The sequence below is a fragment of the Labeo rohita genome, chromosome 5 (genome assembly GCF_022985175.1).
Source record: "Labeo rohita strain BAU-BD-2019 chromosome 5, IGBB_LRoh.1.0, whole genome shotgun sequence".
In the NCBI taxonomy this organism is placed as follows: domain Eukaryota; kingdom Metazoa; phylum Chordata; class Actinopteri; order Cypriniformes; family Cyprinidae; genus Labeo; species Labeo rohita.
Genome location: NC_066873.1, coordinates 39,666,065 through 39,685,233, shown reverse-complemented (window position 1 = coordinate 39,685,233; position 19,169 = coordinate 39,666,065). Strand labels below are relative to the sequence as shown.

Genomic DNA, 19,169 nt, shown 5'->3' with positions numbered 1-19,169 from the left:
CATAAATTACCTACTGTATTATCAAGTTTCCTTTAATGTAGTTTTCGGACTTTAAAGGTAAGGATAAAACAGTCTTCACTTCAATTCACCCGTTTTCAGTCACCATTTAAAATTTTCCCCCTCAGCACTAAACGCCGAAATGACTGTTTATTAACGAGCGATGTTTCCGTTAGCGCCTCCGTTCCAAAGCACTTGAAGACAAACTAGTCCAACTCTACCACAATAATCCCCAGGTAAAAACAGTGCTAACTTGAGTATTTAAATTAAATCATTGGTCATTATTTAAATATAAATCATTTCTGTATAAAGAAGTCAGTTGTTTGCATGCCACAGTTATTTTTTTTAAAGGAAAGATGTATGTTTTTAAGGATTGATTTTACAATGCTGCCTAGTGAATTCACCCCTGTGTTATTGCATTTTAGTCTCATTTTATAACATTATGGCTGCAACCTGATCCGATAATGAGAACGTGACTGAATCCAGTGCTGGAATTGATGACAGCTGAACATTTTGACATGGCCTTTGACCGCCGCTGAGTCTGAAGGGCCTGTCAGGAAACAGACAATTCCCCACATCAACATTTACAACTGTTGTTAAATATAACTCTCTTTACACACGTACTCCAGAGAAAGAGAGACTATTCACCTGCTTGTTTGCTCTTATTATCACCTTCTCCTTTTCGACTCTGACCTGAAATAGTAAGAAAACAAATTGACATGACAGATTATTACATAACAGAGGGATTATAAAAACACCCCCACTGCTTAGTGATGACACATACTGAGATTCATTTTCTCTCTTCTGATGAAATCATATGTCCTCAGGCTTATAAAGAGTATGTACTCCCTCTATGTCTTGTTGAGAATATGTTTTTTTAGTTTTTTTCCCAGTTCAATAGGTCTCATTCAGTAGTTTTTCATAAGCCTGTGAACATTTTCAGAAAAATCATGATCTATCAACAAGTTCACACTTACATTGTTTTCTAAATAACTGATCAAATTTAAAACTAAAGTCAAACTGCAAATGCACTTATATCACAAGCCAAATCCTGGTTGGCTTAAATGCTTAAATAATAAGTAAATAAATTAATAAATTTATTCTTAATATATGAAAATAAAATGAGATATTTATTTTGTATAAATCTAAATAAATTCACACTGTTTATTAAAGCACAAGCCAAACTCCTTGATGGCTTAATAATGTTTATAAATAAATAAAAATTATTATTATTATTATTATTATTATTATTATATCCTAATAATATTATATGTTATTTATTTTATATAAATACATATGTATACATAATAATAATTATTATGTTTTTTTTTTTACAGTCCGAAAGAACATGTGTACGCAGTGAAAGTTCGGAGAGGAATTTCGAGATGGGTTGAAGAGAAACATCTGTTACCTGGAAGGTAGGCAAACTGTCTAGGCCAGGAAAATCCTCAATATCACCCGTAGTGATGTTAAAACATGCCCCATGCCATGGACATCGCACACGCCCTTTTGATAGCACACCTGAAAGAATTTTTAAATACATAGTATTACTGAAAGAACAGTCTGTTTTGCTATTTGATAAGGCTTGTCTAATAGCAGCGTGTTATAAAATCCTCTGAGAGCTATTAGTATCCAAAGCTATGGAATGTAGAAGATCAAGAGCGCTCCACAGCACGTCCCTCACCTTTGACCAGTGGAGCCCCATAATGTGGGCACTTGTGTCCCATGGCAAAGAATTCTCCATGTTCCTTAATGAGCAGAGCACGACCTGCCCCCAAATCCACCTCACGCATTCTGCCAAACACAACGCATAAAATACTGATACATTCAAAGGTTACAACTGATGTGTGTCATTTATGTGGCACCAAACGGGAAAAAAGTGACACTGGTATTAAAAATTGCATTTTTTAGTTCCATTTTCTTAGCTTTGATCTCAATCCATATGCTAGCATATTCTTAAAAGGTTGACAAAGATTAATGCATTTAAAATTTACAGTCTTTCTCTTCCTGGAACACAAATCAAAAACTTAATGACATCACTTTATGCTTATTGGCATATGCAAACTGTAGAATTTTATTTTAGAATACTGCAAACTGAAAACTTTTAAACTTCAAGCTATCAAAACTTTTTCTGACTTTTTTGTCTGACTTTCTCAAGCCAACTTCAAAGTTCGTTTTCAAACTATAAAATGAATAAAATTCTCTATAGAATGAGAATGTCCCTCCCCTTAATACCACCTGCCACCAACTAGCAATAGTTTGTAGAAAAAAACTGTGGTTTTGCTGTTTTCTGATGTAAACTAAAGACTAATAGCTAATTAACAGGCTCAACTTCCTTTTTAATAGGAAATAAATAAAATATCAAAAAGAAAAATTATTTGATGGGGTGTTTAAGGCCTCTGAATTAAAAAAAATCATTGAATTTTTTATTGTGATGTTCATCAACATCTACTAGTTGTAAAGCTTATATTTACAATTATATTTATTTCATTTATTTTCTTGTTTTTTTCAATATTTAATGTCTTAATATATTTTAGAATTTTAAATATGTTTTTATGTTTTATTCCTGTGATGCCAGTGCTAAAATTTCAGCATCATTACTGCAGTCTTCAGTGTCACATGATCCTTCAGAAATCATTCTAAAATGCTGATTTGCTGTTCTAGAAACATTTATTATTACCGTCAATGTTGAAAAATAGTGCTATTAAACATTTATGTGGAAACCACGGTTTTTAATCTTTAGCTCTAAATAGCTCACAAATATGCACTCAGATATACAGTACAGGAAGACAAAATTACTGTGTTGCATTGAAATCAAGAACTTACTGTCCATTTTCGAGATCTTTTACATGGCAGACGGATGCCTCTATGTAGTCTCTATGTTTGCGCTGTGGCCGCAGTGTCATGGAGTCCTCGTCCGAACAGTGTCCCAGAGATCCGTTGGGTCTGCATTCTGAAAATGGACTGGCCTTTCCATTAGGAGACATCAGGTCCACCTCTTTCTCTTTGTCCAAAAGAGTGAGCTCAACTTTGACCTCTACTGCAAAAAATGGCTTGATATAAGTACAAAAGAATAAGCCAAATTTTTGTACTTCAGACAACTGATTGATTTGTTCGGCTAAATTCCAATGCGATCCACTTCCATTTTTAAATATGTTGCTAACGCTTTAGTAATTGTTCTTGGTGTGAACAGGCCTTAAAGGATTAGTTCACATCCAGAATAAAAATTTCCTGATAATTTACTCACCCCCGTGTCTTCCAAGATATTAATGTCTTTCCTTTTTCATTCGAAAGAAATGACAGTTTTTGAGTAAAACATTCCAGGATATTTCTCCATATAGTGAACTTCAATGCAGCTTCAAAGGGCTCTACACGATCCCACCGGAGGAATAAGGGACTTATCTAGTGAAACTATTTGTCGTTTTCTAAAAAAAAAAAAAAAACTATATACTTTTTAACCACAAATGCTTGTCTTAACATTAGCCTTGCGATGCGCATTTCATGCATTGCGTAATCATGTTGGAAAAGTTACACGTGATTAGTTCTTCGACTGTGTACTTCGATTTAAAAAGGTAGGGTTGGGCGAAAAACTCCATTTCATTTTCTCCTCCAACTTCAAAATCTTTTTTTGCCCTTTGAAGCTGTATTGAAATTGCAATTTGGACCTGTTGGCCACCATTGAAGTCCACTATATGGAGAAAAATTATGGAATGTTTTCTTCAAAAAGCTTAATTTCTTTTCGACTGAAGCAAGAAAGACATGAACATCTTGGATGACACAGTGGTATGGTATTCAAGGGAAATTTAACCTAATACATAAATACAGTGCTATTTATTTGTTGAAATAACATAAGTGAGAAGAACATCAGAAGCTGAAGCACCATTTTAATGTACACAGTCTTTAAAGAAAGCGATTGTGCAATGTGCTTCCTCTACAGTTTGGTCTCGGTCTAGCTTTCTCTCTGGCCGGAAAAATGTGCTGAGGGCCTGCTTCTTATGCCTTAATCACACAGGAATTCACACCTGCTGAGTGAAGCTTAATTAAAATCAATGGAAAATCATGCAAGATGACTTGAGCCGACGGAGGAAAGAAAAAGAAAGAAAACTCGCCTTTTCAAAGCTGGCACTTTGTTTTCAGTGTCAGAACTGGGAAAATAACATCTGACAGATTATTTAGCGAATGTGCGTATCTATAGGGTTCATCAATGAAATCACACTATCCTTCCCATTCCCTTATTCAGCCTACAAGAAAGAAATAATCTGTGGACATAAATGACAAGCATTAAATATAAGGATAAGCAGTGTAGACTACTTCAGTCATTTCAGCAAAGGGCTTCATTTAAGCAACAGGTCCAGTGATCCAATATCTACTGCCTAATATTTATTTTTCCTCCCATTCTCGCTCTAACTAAAGGTAATGATTTTAATTTCAGTGACAGCTCAACAGACATTAGATTTAGAGTAAACATACTGTTTCAAAAAAATGTTCTAGCAGGGAAAAGTTTCAAATATTGGTTCTTGAATGCTTCAAGTTGGCCTACATACAGGTGATTCTCAAAAAACAATTCCATTTGTGCCTCATTTATGTCATGAGTTACCACTAATAAAATTGAACAGGATACAGAAACGTAGACATGTTATTTGGTGAATTCTTTTCAGTGTGCATAATGCAGAAAAATGCTTTGAATAAATTTGTTAAAGAACAATTATGAAAATAAATAATATAGAACATGTATTTTATTTTCTGCAGAATATTAACCAGATTGCATTGCCCCATTTATTTACATTTTAATTCATTTAAAAATTATTTGAAAAACATTTAATTCCTCTTTTAAAAAAAAAAAAATTCAACTACATTGTTCTGTGTGATGTATGGAACCTTGTTTCTCCCACAGTTCAATTTTTTTTTATTCCATGGTGGAAACAAGCTTCATGCAATGGTTCTGACATGTATTAAAAAAGTATTTTATTTTTCAACTGACAATTAAAAAAGTAAAAGTTTAGGTATATACACTACCAGCCAAAAGTTTTTGAACAGTAAAATGTAGTGTTTTTTAAAGAAGTCTCTTCTGCTGACCAAGCCTGCATTTATTTGATCCAAAGTACAGCAAAAACAGTACAATTTTTAAATATTTTTACAATTGTTTTCTACTTGAATATATTTTAAAATGTAATTTATTCCCGTGGTCAAAGCTACATTTTTAGCATCATTACTCCAGTTTTCAGTGTCACATGATCCTTCAGAAATCATTCTAATATGCTGATTTGCTGTTGAAGAAACATTTTTTTATTATTATTATTATCAATATTTAAAACAGTTTTTAGGAATCTTTGATGAATGGAAAGATCCAAAGATCAGCATTTATCTGAAATAAAAAAAGCTTTAAAAAGATTTACATTTATCAAAGTGATCAAAAGTGATGATAAAGACATTTATAATGTTACAAAAGATTTCTATTTTAGATAATTGCTTTTCTTCTGAACTCTTCAATATAATAATAATAATAATAATAATAATAATAATAATAATAATGTTTTTGAGCAGCAAATCAGAATATTAAAATGATTTCTGAAGGATCATGTGACTAGAGTAATGATGCTAAAAATTTAGCTTAGAAATCACAGGAATGAATTACATTTTAAAATACATTCAAATAGAAAACAGTTATTTTAAACAGTAAAAATATTTCAAAATTGTACTGTTTTTGCTGTACTTTAGATCAAATAAATGCAGGCTTAGTGAGCAGAACAGGCCTCTTCAAAAAACAAAAAAATCTTACTCTTCTTATCATATTAAATCATATTCATATAATCATAGTCTTAATGTTATACAGTAGCATTCAGATGTTTTTGAAAGATTTTTGAAAGGATCATTACTCTTAGTCTTCAGTGTCACATGATCCTTCTAATATGCTGATTTGTATCACCAACCTCATGGTAATCCTGTTGCTCTGACATATTGTATGATCATAACAGAAAAGATAGTCATAGTCATTTCTTATGTAAGTTTCCAAGCACAGTAACTGACTTAAAAATGCCACAGTGTCACAGTCCTCTCTCTGAACCCTCTGAAATCCAACACCCACGGTCACACTTTCACAACTGAGTCTTTGGACAGATGAAAGTTGCCCCTCAGCCCCTCAGTAGTACCCCCCTCCCCCAGCCACCACAGAAGAGAAACAGCGATACATTGTGAAACATTCGAAACCCAACTCATATTCCACTGTCTAATCCTCTTGAACACAGAGCAATTAAGAGCATTAAAATTCCTCCTGCACTAAAGGAAAGCCACATCACAACAGCAGTCAGGGGCCACGTTAACTGACCTATATATAGGTGGAGACACAAGTCGCAATTATTACGGAATTTAATCAACAGGTCGCGCTACACAGACTAAGGGTTTTCTATATACTATAAGTGTGTTCATCACCTGGTTTGGGTTTGGAGAGGCATCCTCCCATGGTGGGCCCAGAGTGAAGCCAGGTGGCCCGATGAGAGGGAAGCCCAGGATGGGTGTTAGCAGGGCTGGGCCGATCAGATGCACAGGGTGGGCCGCTGGGCCTGGAGGAGGTGGAGGCAGCGCTGCAGGGGGGATGTTTGGGCCTGTCGGGCCCACACGGCCATCTCAGAGATCAGCAACTGTACATAATACACAGCCTGAGAAAAGGAAACATATAATGGTCATCTAGTCTGCACATTCTTCTTATTCACCACTGCTTTGCTGTTAGACCAGAATGACCAGTATTTATTGCATTTTGGGGGCTGGTGTGCTGGTGTCTCCACCTTGTTTTACCTGCAAGGCTTTCTTGGCCAAACAGCTTTATCAGGTTAGTTTCACTGGTGAACAAATCCACCCTAACAGACCAACAGTGTTAATAAACACTTAAGCTGGCCAATATCAATTAATATAGCTGACAAAAAAGTTAAAGGTAAAATAAAATAAAAAATAAACTTCCTACTGTCCGTGTCTTTTTAAAGTTTAAGACATGGATGGAGGCAGAAAACAAATGTATGCCATTTGCACAAAGCATGACTCTGATTTTATAATTTCATAGGTTTGGGTACATTTAATTTAACTTTTTAATTTTCCTAGCCAAATTTGGACCACTTTGTACAAAGTTAAAATTCAGTACACAAAAACATTAAAAATATACTCCATTTGCACCACTCCCATTTGCTGTCTTTACCTGTAATTTGCTACTGGCATGTTACTCACAAAGTTGTCAAAAATCCATTTGGTCATTTTTGCATAAAATGACCTGAACGTCGTGTGACCAAAATTTGTTTAAAACTGGACAAACTTTGCAGGTACAGAGTAGAGAGAGAGAGGTATATAGATGTACACTACCAGTCAAAAGTTTTTGAACAGTAAGATTTTTGTTAATGTTTTTTAAATAAGTCTCTTCTGCTCACCAAGCCTGCATTTGATCCAAAATACAGCAAAAGCAGAAATATTTGTACTTATTAAAATAGTTGCTTTCCATTTGAATATATTTTAAAATGTAATTTATTCCTGTGATCAAAGCTACATTTTCAGCATTAGTAGTCTTCAGTGTCACATGATCCTTCAGAAATCATTCTAGTATGCTGATTTGCTATTCAAGAAACATTTTATAAACATATTATAATTATTTAAAACAGCTGAGTACATTTCTTTCAGGATTCTTTGAGGAATAGAAAGATTCAAAGATCAGCTGATACACAGCTATACACTATACCAATCAAAAGCTCTGAGACAGTATACTTTTTTTTTTTGGAAAGAAATGACAGAAATTAATATTTATTTAGCAAGGATGTTTTAAATTGACCAAAAGTGATGATAAAGACATTTATATACAGATAAATGCTGTTCTTCTGAACATTCTATTCATCAAAGAAACCTGAAAACATTCTACTCTGCTGTTTTCGACGTAACAATAATAGAAAATGTTTTTTTGAGCAGCAAATCAGAATATTAGAATGATTCTGAAGGATCATGTGATGGGAGTAATGCTGCTAAAAAATTAGCTTTGAAATCACATAAAAAAATGATGTTTTAAAATATATTTAAATTAAAAAAGTAAAAATATTTTTTGCTGTAGTTTGGATCAAATAAATGCAGGCTTAAAGAAGAGACTTCTTTAAAAAACATTACAAATCTTACTGTTCAGAAACTTTTGACTGATAGTGTACAAACATTAAAATCCATAAAATAAAAACCATGATAATAAAATAAAATAAAAACATAAAGAAATATGAAATTAGGATAGAGGCAGAAAACATTCCATTGAGTTATTGTGCATGACCGATTCGCCTGCCTTTCTTTTAACATGCAGCAATTCGGCTATTGCGCAAGCAGTCTTCAGATGTTTATGTCAAGGCTTAGCAAATGCAAATGTTGTAAAAGTGTAGATGATAATTGGAACCAAGACAGTTAACAAAATGCAACAATAAGGCCAAACGGTTCATAACAGCTTACTATTATTTTTTTGCAAATAGCCCTTGGGTTAAATACCCTTGCTGCTTTAATATGATGCAAATCAAGGAAACTGCATGTTTGACATTGATTTATGATGTCTGTGTCCATGGTGAGTGGGACAGTCCATTCAGAAGTCCCTTTGGAGAATGCAAGAATCCAGGGGTGGGGCAGGAACAACAACTGGCCCTGTCAGAGAAGTAATACTAGAATTTCTCCTATCCATGTTTACTCTGACTAAAAGCAAAGAATACGTTTAGACAAAGAAATAGAGTCATAATGCTGTTCGATAGTCAAAAATGAATATGTGCTTGCATGTGTGTGTGGGAGAGACAGACTAAGATCAGGAAGAACAAAGTGTGTGTGCTTACATGTGCATGTGCATGCATCTTAAACACACCAACTCTAATTGTTCTCAGTTTTCCACTTAAATCTTGTTTCAGAGTTAACCATTACCCTCACTTACATCTGTACTGTAGATTCACTAACACTAGAGAAGAGCTTGTTTCACAGCCTTCAGAGTACTCTCGGTTTACCCACAACCTTTTTTCTTTTTTCTGCTCGGGAGGATGAAACAGGCTTAAAAATAAAAATCACTGATTTCAGCCTAACAAAACTTGAGCTTAAATGCTCAAGCATCAGGGTCTTAGCTCAAGAGCCACTTGATATTCACATCACACACAAAGGTCTGTGAAGTGGCGAGTAAAAAACAAAAGTTTGCCTTAATTAAGGAAAGGAAATGTTCCACAAACAAAACAGGAGCAGAAACAGCAAACTTTGGGAACTTTTAAAACACATGCTTTGAGAGCTGCTACATAAAATATATTTAATGATCATCTGGCTGTGGTGCAACTTTTGAAGCAAATCACATAAAAGGGTGAAATGAGCAGAAATTAGTCTCTTGGCACTAAATTCTCCTCTCATCTCTCTCAGAGCTCTGCCTTGTTTGTGGTATTCAGAGATGCAATATGAAAAACACATACTTTTAACAATCCCAAAAGCATCACCAAAATGGTCTGCCTGTAACAAACAGCAAAAAATAGACCGCCTCCCTCTTCCTGCTGGCAGAAAAGAGCCATTTCTGCTATTCCTGAAGAATTTATGAAAATCTCCATAGCAACTGTGAATCTGTCTATAGAAGCCGTGCACAATGCATTATGGTTTATGGCTTGCATGAAGGTAAATAAATAAAGTGGTAATTTTATTCCACCCTCTCTCGCACTCTTACCCGTGCCCTTTTACTATATCTAAAAATACATTTATCAATTATAATAAACTAACATCTCACTAAAAGCTATTCTCATACTCTCACAGGGTGAATTTCACTACAACATGTCCTGGTCACAGTACATCCCAAAATCAAAATAAATGCTTTAAGAAATTATATTTTGCACGAAGAGAATTGAAGTTCTCTTTCAAATTTAAATTCTCAAAAAAAAAAAAAAAAAAAAAAGATTAAAATGTAAAATTTGCAAAAGTCAGTATAACATATATATGAATATCTTTTATTAATTCATTTTATTATTAGAAAAAAAAATGTGCTTAAGTGTCATAAAATAAAATGCAAATAGGCTTTATTCAAGCAAAATATGAGCTGGACATTTCCTTGATATATTGCATCAGATTCACCACTAATTTACTACGTTACTTGTACTATTGTACTATTGTATTATTTCTCAGCAGAGCCTATTAAAAGTACTACATTGTCACAACGCCCTGCTTACATTTTAGCAAATCATGTAACTTTTTTGTTGGATCAACTGTTGCCCTTTCTGGGCAGTTGGGCAGCAAGCCCCAAATATTTCACTTTTCCCCCTGAAGTAGGTTAATCAGATTTTCAGCCTTCACAACACATGACGCAGGTCTCCTTCTTACTTAGCAGTATATCTGTCTACAAGCCAAATGTGAAAACTCTTTGCGGTAAACAGGCTGTCAGCCTCACTAAAAATGATATACACAGTAGCACCTAGTAGCAGTTGGGTTATGTAGAGGGTGAAAAACCAGGAACATTATTTCAACATATAAAACAGAAAAATTAAATATAGGGGATAAAACATAGATAAATAAGAATAATCTCAATAGGATTGTAACTTCTAGCCTGCAGTCAGATTTTGGCTAAAAGCCCTGGATCACAAAACCAGTCTTAAGTAGCATGGGTATATTTGTAGCAGTAGCGAAAAATACATTGTACATATTGTATAAATTTTTCTTTTGTGCCAAAAATCATTAGGATATTAAGTAAAGATCATGTTCCATTAAGATATTTTATATATATATATATATATATATATATATATATGCTTTATCAGACATCTCAGTATCTTACAGATCTGCCTAGATACCAAATCCAATTTAGCCTAATCAAATTATCTGAGTAATGATGTTTATATATAGCAATATAGCAATAAAAATGTATTGATCTAATCTATTACTGGATAGTTGGCATGAAATACTATTGGGGAGCTGACATGCTGACATGTCATAACAGCAGTACATAACATGCTGAACTACTATTTAAACAGCATTTTTAAAATGATAATGCATATTTAAAAATTCACATTCATTGAGAGGCTAATTAATAAATAAAATAAAATAGTCAATATAGTCAAATAATATTTTCGTTAAAAAAAATCACACAGCAGGACTATTTATTAAAAAGTATTGAAGTAAAAAAAAAACTAAAATATATAGTTTCTTTTTTCATATTCCCATTCATATACACTATACAATGTTTTAATAAGAAAATTCAGAAAAAAATGCATCACAGTTTCCAGAAAAATTATTTTCAACATTGATGATGATAAGAAATGCTTCTTGAGCAGCAAATCAGCATACGAAAATGATTTCTGAAGGATCAAGTGACAGCAAAGTTTAAAAATTCAGCTTTGCATCACTGGATTTAATTACATTTTAAAATATATTCAAATAGAAAGCAGCTATTTCAAATCATAATACAGTATTACTGTTTTACTATATTTTTGATCACATAAATGCAGCCTTGCTGAGCATAAAAAAACTTCTTTCAAAAACAGTAAAAAAATCTTTCCGACCCCAAACTTTTGAACAGTAATATGCATCATGACCCCAAATACTGATGTTATTTTGTGACTGATGTTATGCTGTATGTCAACTATTGTCACATTTGTACAGAATTTTAGGAGACATAGTCGATAGTCTATTAAGTCTCAAGAACTATGATAGAGCAGTGATATTTTCTTACGGCAGTGTTCAGGACAAACCCTTTCTCCCTCAGGATCTTTATTGATCCTGCAGACTTTCGTTTTCTACCCCTGCTGTTCCTCCAAATCGTTCTGACAGTTGCAAGTTACAGCTTTACTCAAAATACTGCAATGTAGCAGCAAAGCTGGCCTAAGACTGCATTATAACAGCCACCATCTACAGCCATTTCATTAAAACGAGCAACCCCAGTCCAAACAAACAGCCTGCAAAAGCATTTTCTCTCCTCCTGAAAGCCTTAGATAGACAACCTACACAAGCACAACTGTCCAGTCGCTGAGCTGACTGACCACCCTGGTCAGAGACAAAAACAATATATGACAGTCACCTACTGTATGATCATGCCTGTCTCTCATTAAATCTTCTGTTCAGCTGCCAAGAACTGGAAATGTCCTGTTGTGTCATCCAGTAAATTTGAGTGAATGCTTCTCTGGACTTGTAAGGTTTGTCCCCTTCCCACACCCACAACGTCCCCTCCACCAGCACACACACACACACACACACACATATACATTTATTACCTGGACTCTGACTGATATGTGAGTACAAATGGCAGCACTACACGGTGATGTGTGTCCCACAGCCATGACATGAGCACTGGAAGGCTTCAGGAACTACATAACTCCACATGGAAGCATGTGTCAGCAGTTAGATACATGACAGCCCTGGTTTTATCACACAGTGTCAATCATTCATTTATCAGCTAAGTGCCATTCAGAATTGAACTGAGAATTAAAATTGCATTCAAGAAATTTAATTTTAAATGTCAATAATAAATAATAATTAATAAATAAGCTTTCCATTGATGTATGGTTTGTTAGGATAGGACAATATCTGCCTGAGATACAATTATTTGAAAATCTGGAATCTGAGGGTGTGAAAAAAAAAATCAAAATATCCATTAAAGTTGTCCAAATAAAGTTCTTAGCACTGAATATTACTAATTAAAAATTAAGTTTTGATATATTTACGGTAGGAAATTTACAAAATATCTTCATGGAACATGATCTTTACTTAATATCCTAATGAATTTTGGTATAAAAGAAAATTCAATAATTTGGACCCATACAATGTATTTTTGGCTATTGCTACAAATATACCTATGCTACTTATGACTGGTTTTGTGGTCCAGGGCCACATATTTATATTTTAGAAATTATCTTTTATTTTATGAACCAGGGTGGAAGAACACTTCATTTACCAGAATCTATTACCTGTGTTGAAGTACTTTAAACTTCTCATTAAACGTCACTTCCTGTCATTCTAATTCAACTTCCTTTGGGGTGTGGCCACTTCAGGTACCTACTGTATGCAAAACAACCTAGTAAATTCTAACCAATAAAACAAAGAGTGATAAATAATGAAGCAATGAGGCAAGTAAAATAAACTTTAGCTGGTCTCAGATTGTTCTCCTGAGAAAAGTCCCCAATCATCTCACATTTGTCTCAGAATAGATCTCAACAATGTCTCAAACTGTGCTCAGCATTACCAAAGTATGAAATCACAGGTCAGACATTTCAACAAGAACTCAGATGTTTCTCCTTAAATTCATCCAAGGTGACAAATCTTCTTAAATCCACCAAACAAGTATCTTTTACACAATAAAAAACGTCCTTTGCAATGATATTTTGAGTTCAAATAAAGTCTAACTGACCAGCATCTAAAAAGATCCCTTAAGGTGAATTTGATGCTCAAACAAAAGACACTAGAGTCAATGCAAACCAAGATTGCAGAAGTTGTCAATAGTCCCTAAGTAAAAAGTGTCTTCTGGTTAAACATTAGGCCATTTGCCCTGATCTCAAGAAGATAAAGTGTCTCCTGATCGAAGGAAGATAAATCAGAGTGCCAACACTCACAACAAAGCAGAACCGCACTTAATGTTTGACAACCTTCACCCTGTTTCCATTCAGTATATTTATCCCTAGTTATATTCCACAACAAAGTCAACCAGTTGCACTCCAGCCCAGCTGTTTAATCAACATGCTGTGGGAATACAGGCAAAGCATCACAGCATTGTCTGAGTGTTTACACCAGAACATTTGCATGGACCCTCAGTCAGGGATGCCATGTACTGTAAGCATTTGCTGTATTTAGCTGAATGGTGATGCTGAACAAGCAAACAATGACGTGTTTGCGCAGATAAATCATTTAGAGAATTAAGTATTAGGAAACAGCTGATTATATTCATTTATGATATGGCCCGATTGATATTAACGATAGCCTGCAGTCAGCAGTTCTCAGTCCTATAAATAAAAAATGCATTGCATTTATGATAAGGTTCTCATCTCTAAAATGAAATAATATAATATAAAATCTATTCACTGTGTGCAGGATTTGTTTTTGTTGTTTAGTTTTGACCTGTTTTTTGGACTGTGAGTCCTACGCACCTACAGATTGCTGTCAGGTGTGCGGAGATGAATTGTTAATTTACAAAGTGAACTACAAAAGAGGAACAGAAGCTATTTTATCATTTATTATAATGGTCAATAATATTTGTAATATAAAATGCCAAGGTGCTCATCAATAAAATAAAATAAAATAAAATAAAACATTTGGCATTTTGACAGCTCTCTATTCAAAGGGACTTACTAAAGAGGAATGAAGGCAAACTGTCAAGGAGCCATTACATTCATAATATATACAATATCAGGTGCTCAACATAATATTTGTGACCCTGGACCACAAAATCAGTCACAATGGTCAATTTTTTGAGACTGAGGACAATATTTGGCCAAGATACAACTATCTGAAAATCTGGAATCTGAGGGTGCAAAAAAATCAAAATATTGAGAAAATCGCCTGTAAAACTGTCCAAATGAAGTTCTTAGCAATGCATATTACTAATCAAAAATTAAGGTTTGATATAGGATATTTACAAAATATCTTCATAGAACATGATCTTTACTTAATAGCCTAATGATTTTTGGCATAAAATAAAAATCGATAATTTTAGCCCGTATAATGTATTTTTGGCTATAGCAAATATACCTGTGCCACGTAAGACTGGTTTTGTGGTCCAGGGTCACATTTATGCATTTTACCAGACCTTTATGCATTTATCAGATGATTTTATTCAAAGTTACTTAAAGATAGCAAAGTCTGCAATTAAAAGTCTTCACTATGAACTTATTCAACATTTCTCATTGATAAAAGTGGTCTGAGATTTTTTCCATGTCTAATTTATAGCTCTATATCTTACAGGTCAACGATTGTCACATCTATTTTTATTTCTACTAATGAAATTTAGGAGAAACATCATTGACAAACTTGATGCTTAAACACAATTTAACCAAGCCCTTGTTAAGTAAGGTCACATATCATTTTGGTAGCCAGTCCAGCACTTAAGGGCCCAGAGGGTTCATCCATAGCCCCCTTAAACAACAATGTCTGAGCAATAAACATTCCCTTTCTGAATCCCCAAAACTACAATGGCAGTCTTGAGTTGTAGTGAGATGTAAAGAGGCTTTTGTTTGACTTTAGTTTATCACTTCGAGCTGCCACAGGATTATTACAGTGCAAATGAAATTCAAATATTGGCTTACAGCTAATCAGATTCCTCATTAAGAGCTCTGAAAAGAAGAAACAATCATACATCATGATTCATGACCCTAGTGGCCCTCTGACTTTTTTTTACATGCTCCTTGAGTTCAGCTGAAAGTAGTGTGACCCGCTGTAAGTCTTTTCCGTAATCAAAAGTTCATTGTAGTTCAGCACTGATCTGCTTGTGGAATTTAGACGGTAACCTTTACTACATTGTGGGTTGAAGCACAAACTCAATTCTAGCTGAAATTGTAAAACATACTCCAATAATCTTTATTTACAACTTCAAAAAAGTATTTTTTACAGTGTACTACATGAAAATATAATGTAATTTAATTTAGCAGATTCAGTCATTTATTTATTATTTATGAAGAGCAATATCTCTAGATTAAATCTTAATTTATTTAAGTATAAATTACAAGTAAAACTGGCAATAGAAATTTCCACATTTTCACACCTTTTAACAAAAACTCTGTCTTGTCTGTGCCTGGAAATCATAGTTTTAAAGCACCTTAATATTTCAATGTTTTTTGTTATGATTGTGGAAACCTCAAGTGTGGGAAATACACTGTAAAACAACTATTTTTTTAATTGAGTTTTCTACTGCAAAATATCACATTTAATTGAATATGTTACATGCCATTTGTCTGTGAAATGTATTAGCAATTTCTGAGTAAAAACTGAATTTACTTTAAAACTATTTTCACCCAGAAATAGCTAGTAAATTCCACAAATAATTATAGACAAATAACAAGTAACACTTGTATCTTTTGATTATATCAATCAATAAATAAATAATTGGTGTATAATGTGTATAAATAATTGGTGTATATATAATATCATAAATAATGATAAATCATACATTTATATATGATATAGGAAGTAACACATTGAATTAAATGTAAAATTTAAAAGTAGAAAGACTGAAATTGTAATCATACTTGTAAAACATACTCCAGTAATCTTTACAGTACAGTGTACCACATGAGACTATAATATAATGTAATTTAATTTTAGCAAATTTAGACATTTGTTTATTATTTAAGACATGATTGTTTAATAGCCTAAATATAAATAAAAAGTAAAACTGACAATTCAAAATTCCACAAATTATTTCTCTGTTTTACATGATTGTGGAAACCCCAAATGGGGAAAATACACTATAATTTTTTTTTTTTTTTGAGTTTTTCTACTACGTAATATCACATTTAATTGCATGTGTTACATGCTATTTGTTTATGATTGTTTGTTTTTTTTTTTTTTTTTCAGTTTAGAAAGAAAAACTGATGCTGAGATAGATGGAGAGAACTAAAGTTTACTTAAGTTCACCCATCATCTGAGAGCTCAATGCACCACTATAATACTCCAACGTTGTGGACCTCAAATCTGCACCAATCTACTGTACTTGACCAAACAGCTTCGCTGTGCAAAATTCAACCTCAGATGTCTCACGTACAGAGCTTTCTTTTATCTTATCTGCCTGCAGAAGTTAATTTAATCTGATAAGGCACTGTTCCATGCGCTAGCAGATTACAATCTGAATTGCATAACATTGCCAAACTGAGAGTTAATGATCTCTACTCACCTGGTCCAATCTAAATCAGGTGTGCTCAGAGTTTTCTGCATAAGGCCAGAGGTGTGGAAGCCGCTGAGATCTCACTAGGTATCCGGTCCGATGCTATCCGTGCAGCTGGATTGGTGTTATTCCTCTTTCCTATGGAGAATTCCAGAGCGCAGCACTCTCCTCTCCTGCCTCCTCCTCACGCTTTTACTGCAGCAGCCCAAGATCAAGACACAGTCCCACCACAAACCTCTCACACACACACTAACACACATACACACACCAGAAAGCAGAGGCGCTTGTAAGAACTGCTCTCTCTTACTCTCTCTCCGCTTTTGTGCTTGTCTTTCATAAACACCCTCTCTTTTTACCCCCTTCTTTCTTTTTTACTCACTCCTGCTCTCTCTCTCTCTGGCGGTGGTTGGGGTTGCAGCAGCGGGACTCTTGCCAGTAACTCAGCTGTATGCAGTATTGATGGAGTTGCTCAGGGATGCTAACACAGCATGAATTTTCCCAGCGCTCCACTTTCCCTTTCGCTCCTCACCCCCTCCTGCACCTCCGTCTCTCTTTTTTGTCACTCCCCCAATCTATCAGTCTGCTTCTTTTGGTTGACCACTATCTAAATCACTTTGTTCCTACGATCTCTTTTATTCTCCATTGAGCTTGTTCTCTGTCACAAGCATTGCATCGTGGGTCTAATTTGCCGTTTAAGCAGATCAAATCTCAGTTTCTCGCTTCATTACTGTACATGCTGCCCCTGTGGATGATCTTTTAACACATCATGAGTGCTCATTAGTGGCGCTCGCTAGGACTATCACTGTTATTTTTGCTCATAGTTAGGTTTAGGAATTTGAATGAACCTTCAAACCAGAGTAACACTGAGTTATGCAGGTGATATTCCCATCCTGTACTGCTGTGTTGTGGACAAGAATTTAAAGTTAATTGTTAAAAATAGGTGTGCTACAGTTTTGTAATTAAATGGATTTTCATCTGATGAATAATAAAAGGGTTCTGACTTGGGCCATATGCGACAACCTAGAACACCCTAGCAATTACATATAAACATAACAAAAACTATTTGAAAACTTGTAGCTACTGCATAGCAACAAAGTAAAAATTGATGCACAAATCATTATTTTTCATGTCCGATTCCAAAAAAAAAAAAAAAAAATTACAAGCAAATTGGCCAATTCTGATACTGCCTGTTGATTTTTTTTTAAGCAAATTTGTTGTTTGTTGTTTATTTGAACAGACAAAATGGCCTAAAATATCTGTAGCCATTAGAGGCAATCACTGTATTTTAATCACAATCCAGACAAAGATATTGCACACATGTAGCATTAGCAGTTGTTTCTGATTTGAAATAGATTGTATAATTTCAAGATTTAAAGCAAAAAAGAGTCTGGTATTAGACTTGTGAAATTATGTTACATATATCATACCTGCATGAAACAAAAACAGCAGACTGGTTGAATGAGAATGCAAATTCACTCTCTGACAGCAGGTGGCGCTTATGGAACAGCAGCAATACAGCGTTTCCTTGGTTACCACTGTAAACAAAGCAGCGCTATTACTTTTAGACAGATGTAAGAGGAAAAGAAAATGGCATCAAAACGTGACAGTCAGTTTCCCTCAGAGATACACTCAATAAGTTGTGCAAAATTAACAGTATTCTCTCCTCTTTGCATCCATCTTCAGTGTGTCTAGTCTCTGTTAACGACCGTTTACAGACGTTGTAATATTTCCACATAAATTACATTTTGGGAAATGATTGCAATGGTACAGAGATGGGATGAAATAAAACTAAAAACCTTTTTTTTTTTTTTTTTTTTTTTTTTTATGAAAGCCTGTTTCCACTGCTGATAAAAAAAAAAAAAAAAAAAAAATCATTAATTGGTTCAATAAATTAATTGACTTGTGCAGTTAATTAATTAATTTCTTGCAGTTGTGAGTTTACATCAGATTTTTTGTTAGAATTGTGATACAAACTTGCAATTCAGACTTCTTTTCTTAGAACTGCGAGTTTGTATCTTGCGATTCTGACCTTATAACACGCAACTGCAAGTAGTTAAGTAAGAATTCTGAGATATGAACTCGCAATTCTGAGAACATATCAGCCTTTTTTCCAGAATTAGACTTTATAACTTGCAAAAATTTAAATCTCACAATTCTGACTTGATTTCTCAGAATGAGTTTGTATTTACACAGTTCTGAGGAAAAAATCTGAATTGCGAAATGTAAACTCAAAATTGCAAGAAAGAAGTCAGAACTGTGAGATGAAAACTTGTAATTACCTTTGAAAAATGCATGATATCGGATTTTTGCCAATACCCAAATTTTCAACTCATTTTGGCCAATAGCTGATGGCGATACCATTATA

At 34.1% G+C, this 19,169-nt stretch overlaps 1 protein-coding gene across 5 annotated transcripts in view; it reads right to left on the bottom strand.

The window, feature by feature from the left end:
* LOC127165547 (apoptosis-inducing factor 3) overlaps positions 1-18,286 on the bottom strand; it is a 29,183-nt gene extending 10,897 nt beyond the window's left edge. The window contains exons 1-8 of one of the 5 annotated variants that reach the window (XM_051110281.1): positions 18,232-18,286; positions 16,814-17,053; positions 6,427-6,653; positions 2,824-3,037; positions 1,682-1,791; positions 1,409-1,518; positions 646-690; positions 451-547 (exon numbers count right to left, since the gene is read on the bottom strand). In XM_051110281.1, the coding sequence (XP_050966238.1) occupies positions 451-547; positions 646-690; positions 1,409-1,518; positions 1,682-1,791; positions 2,824-3,037; positions 6,427-6,457 (607 nt within the window). In that variant the 5' untranslated portion in view covers positions 6,458-6,653; positions 16,814-17,053; positions 18,232-18,286. Of the gene's footprint in view, positions 1-450; positions 548-645; positions 691-1,408; positions 1,519-1,681; positions 1,792-2,823; positions 3,038-6,426; positions 6,654-12,209; positions 12,324-16,813; positions 17,116-18,231 lie in introns of those variants that run through there. The other 4 variants (XM_051110280.1, XM_051110283.1, XM_051110282.1 and 1 more) reach the window with 4 other exon arrangements.
* Between the last annotated feature and the right edge of the window lie 883 nt (positions 18,287-19,169).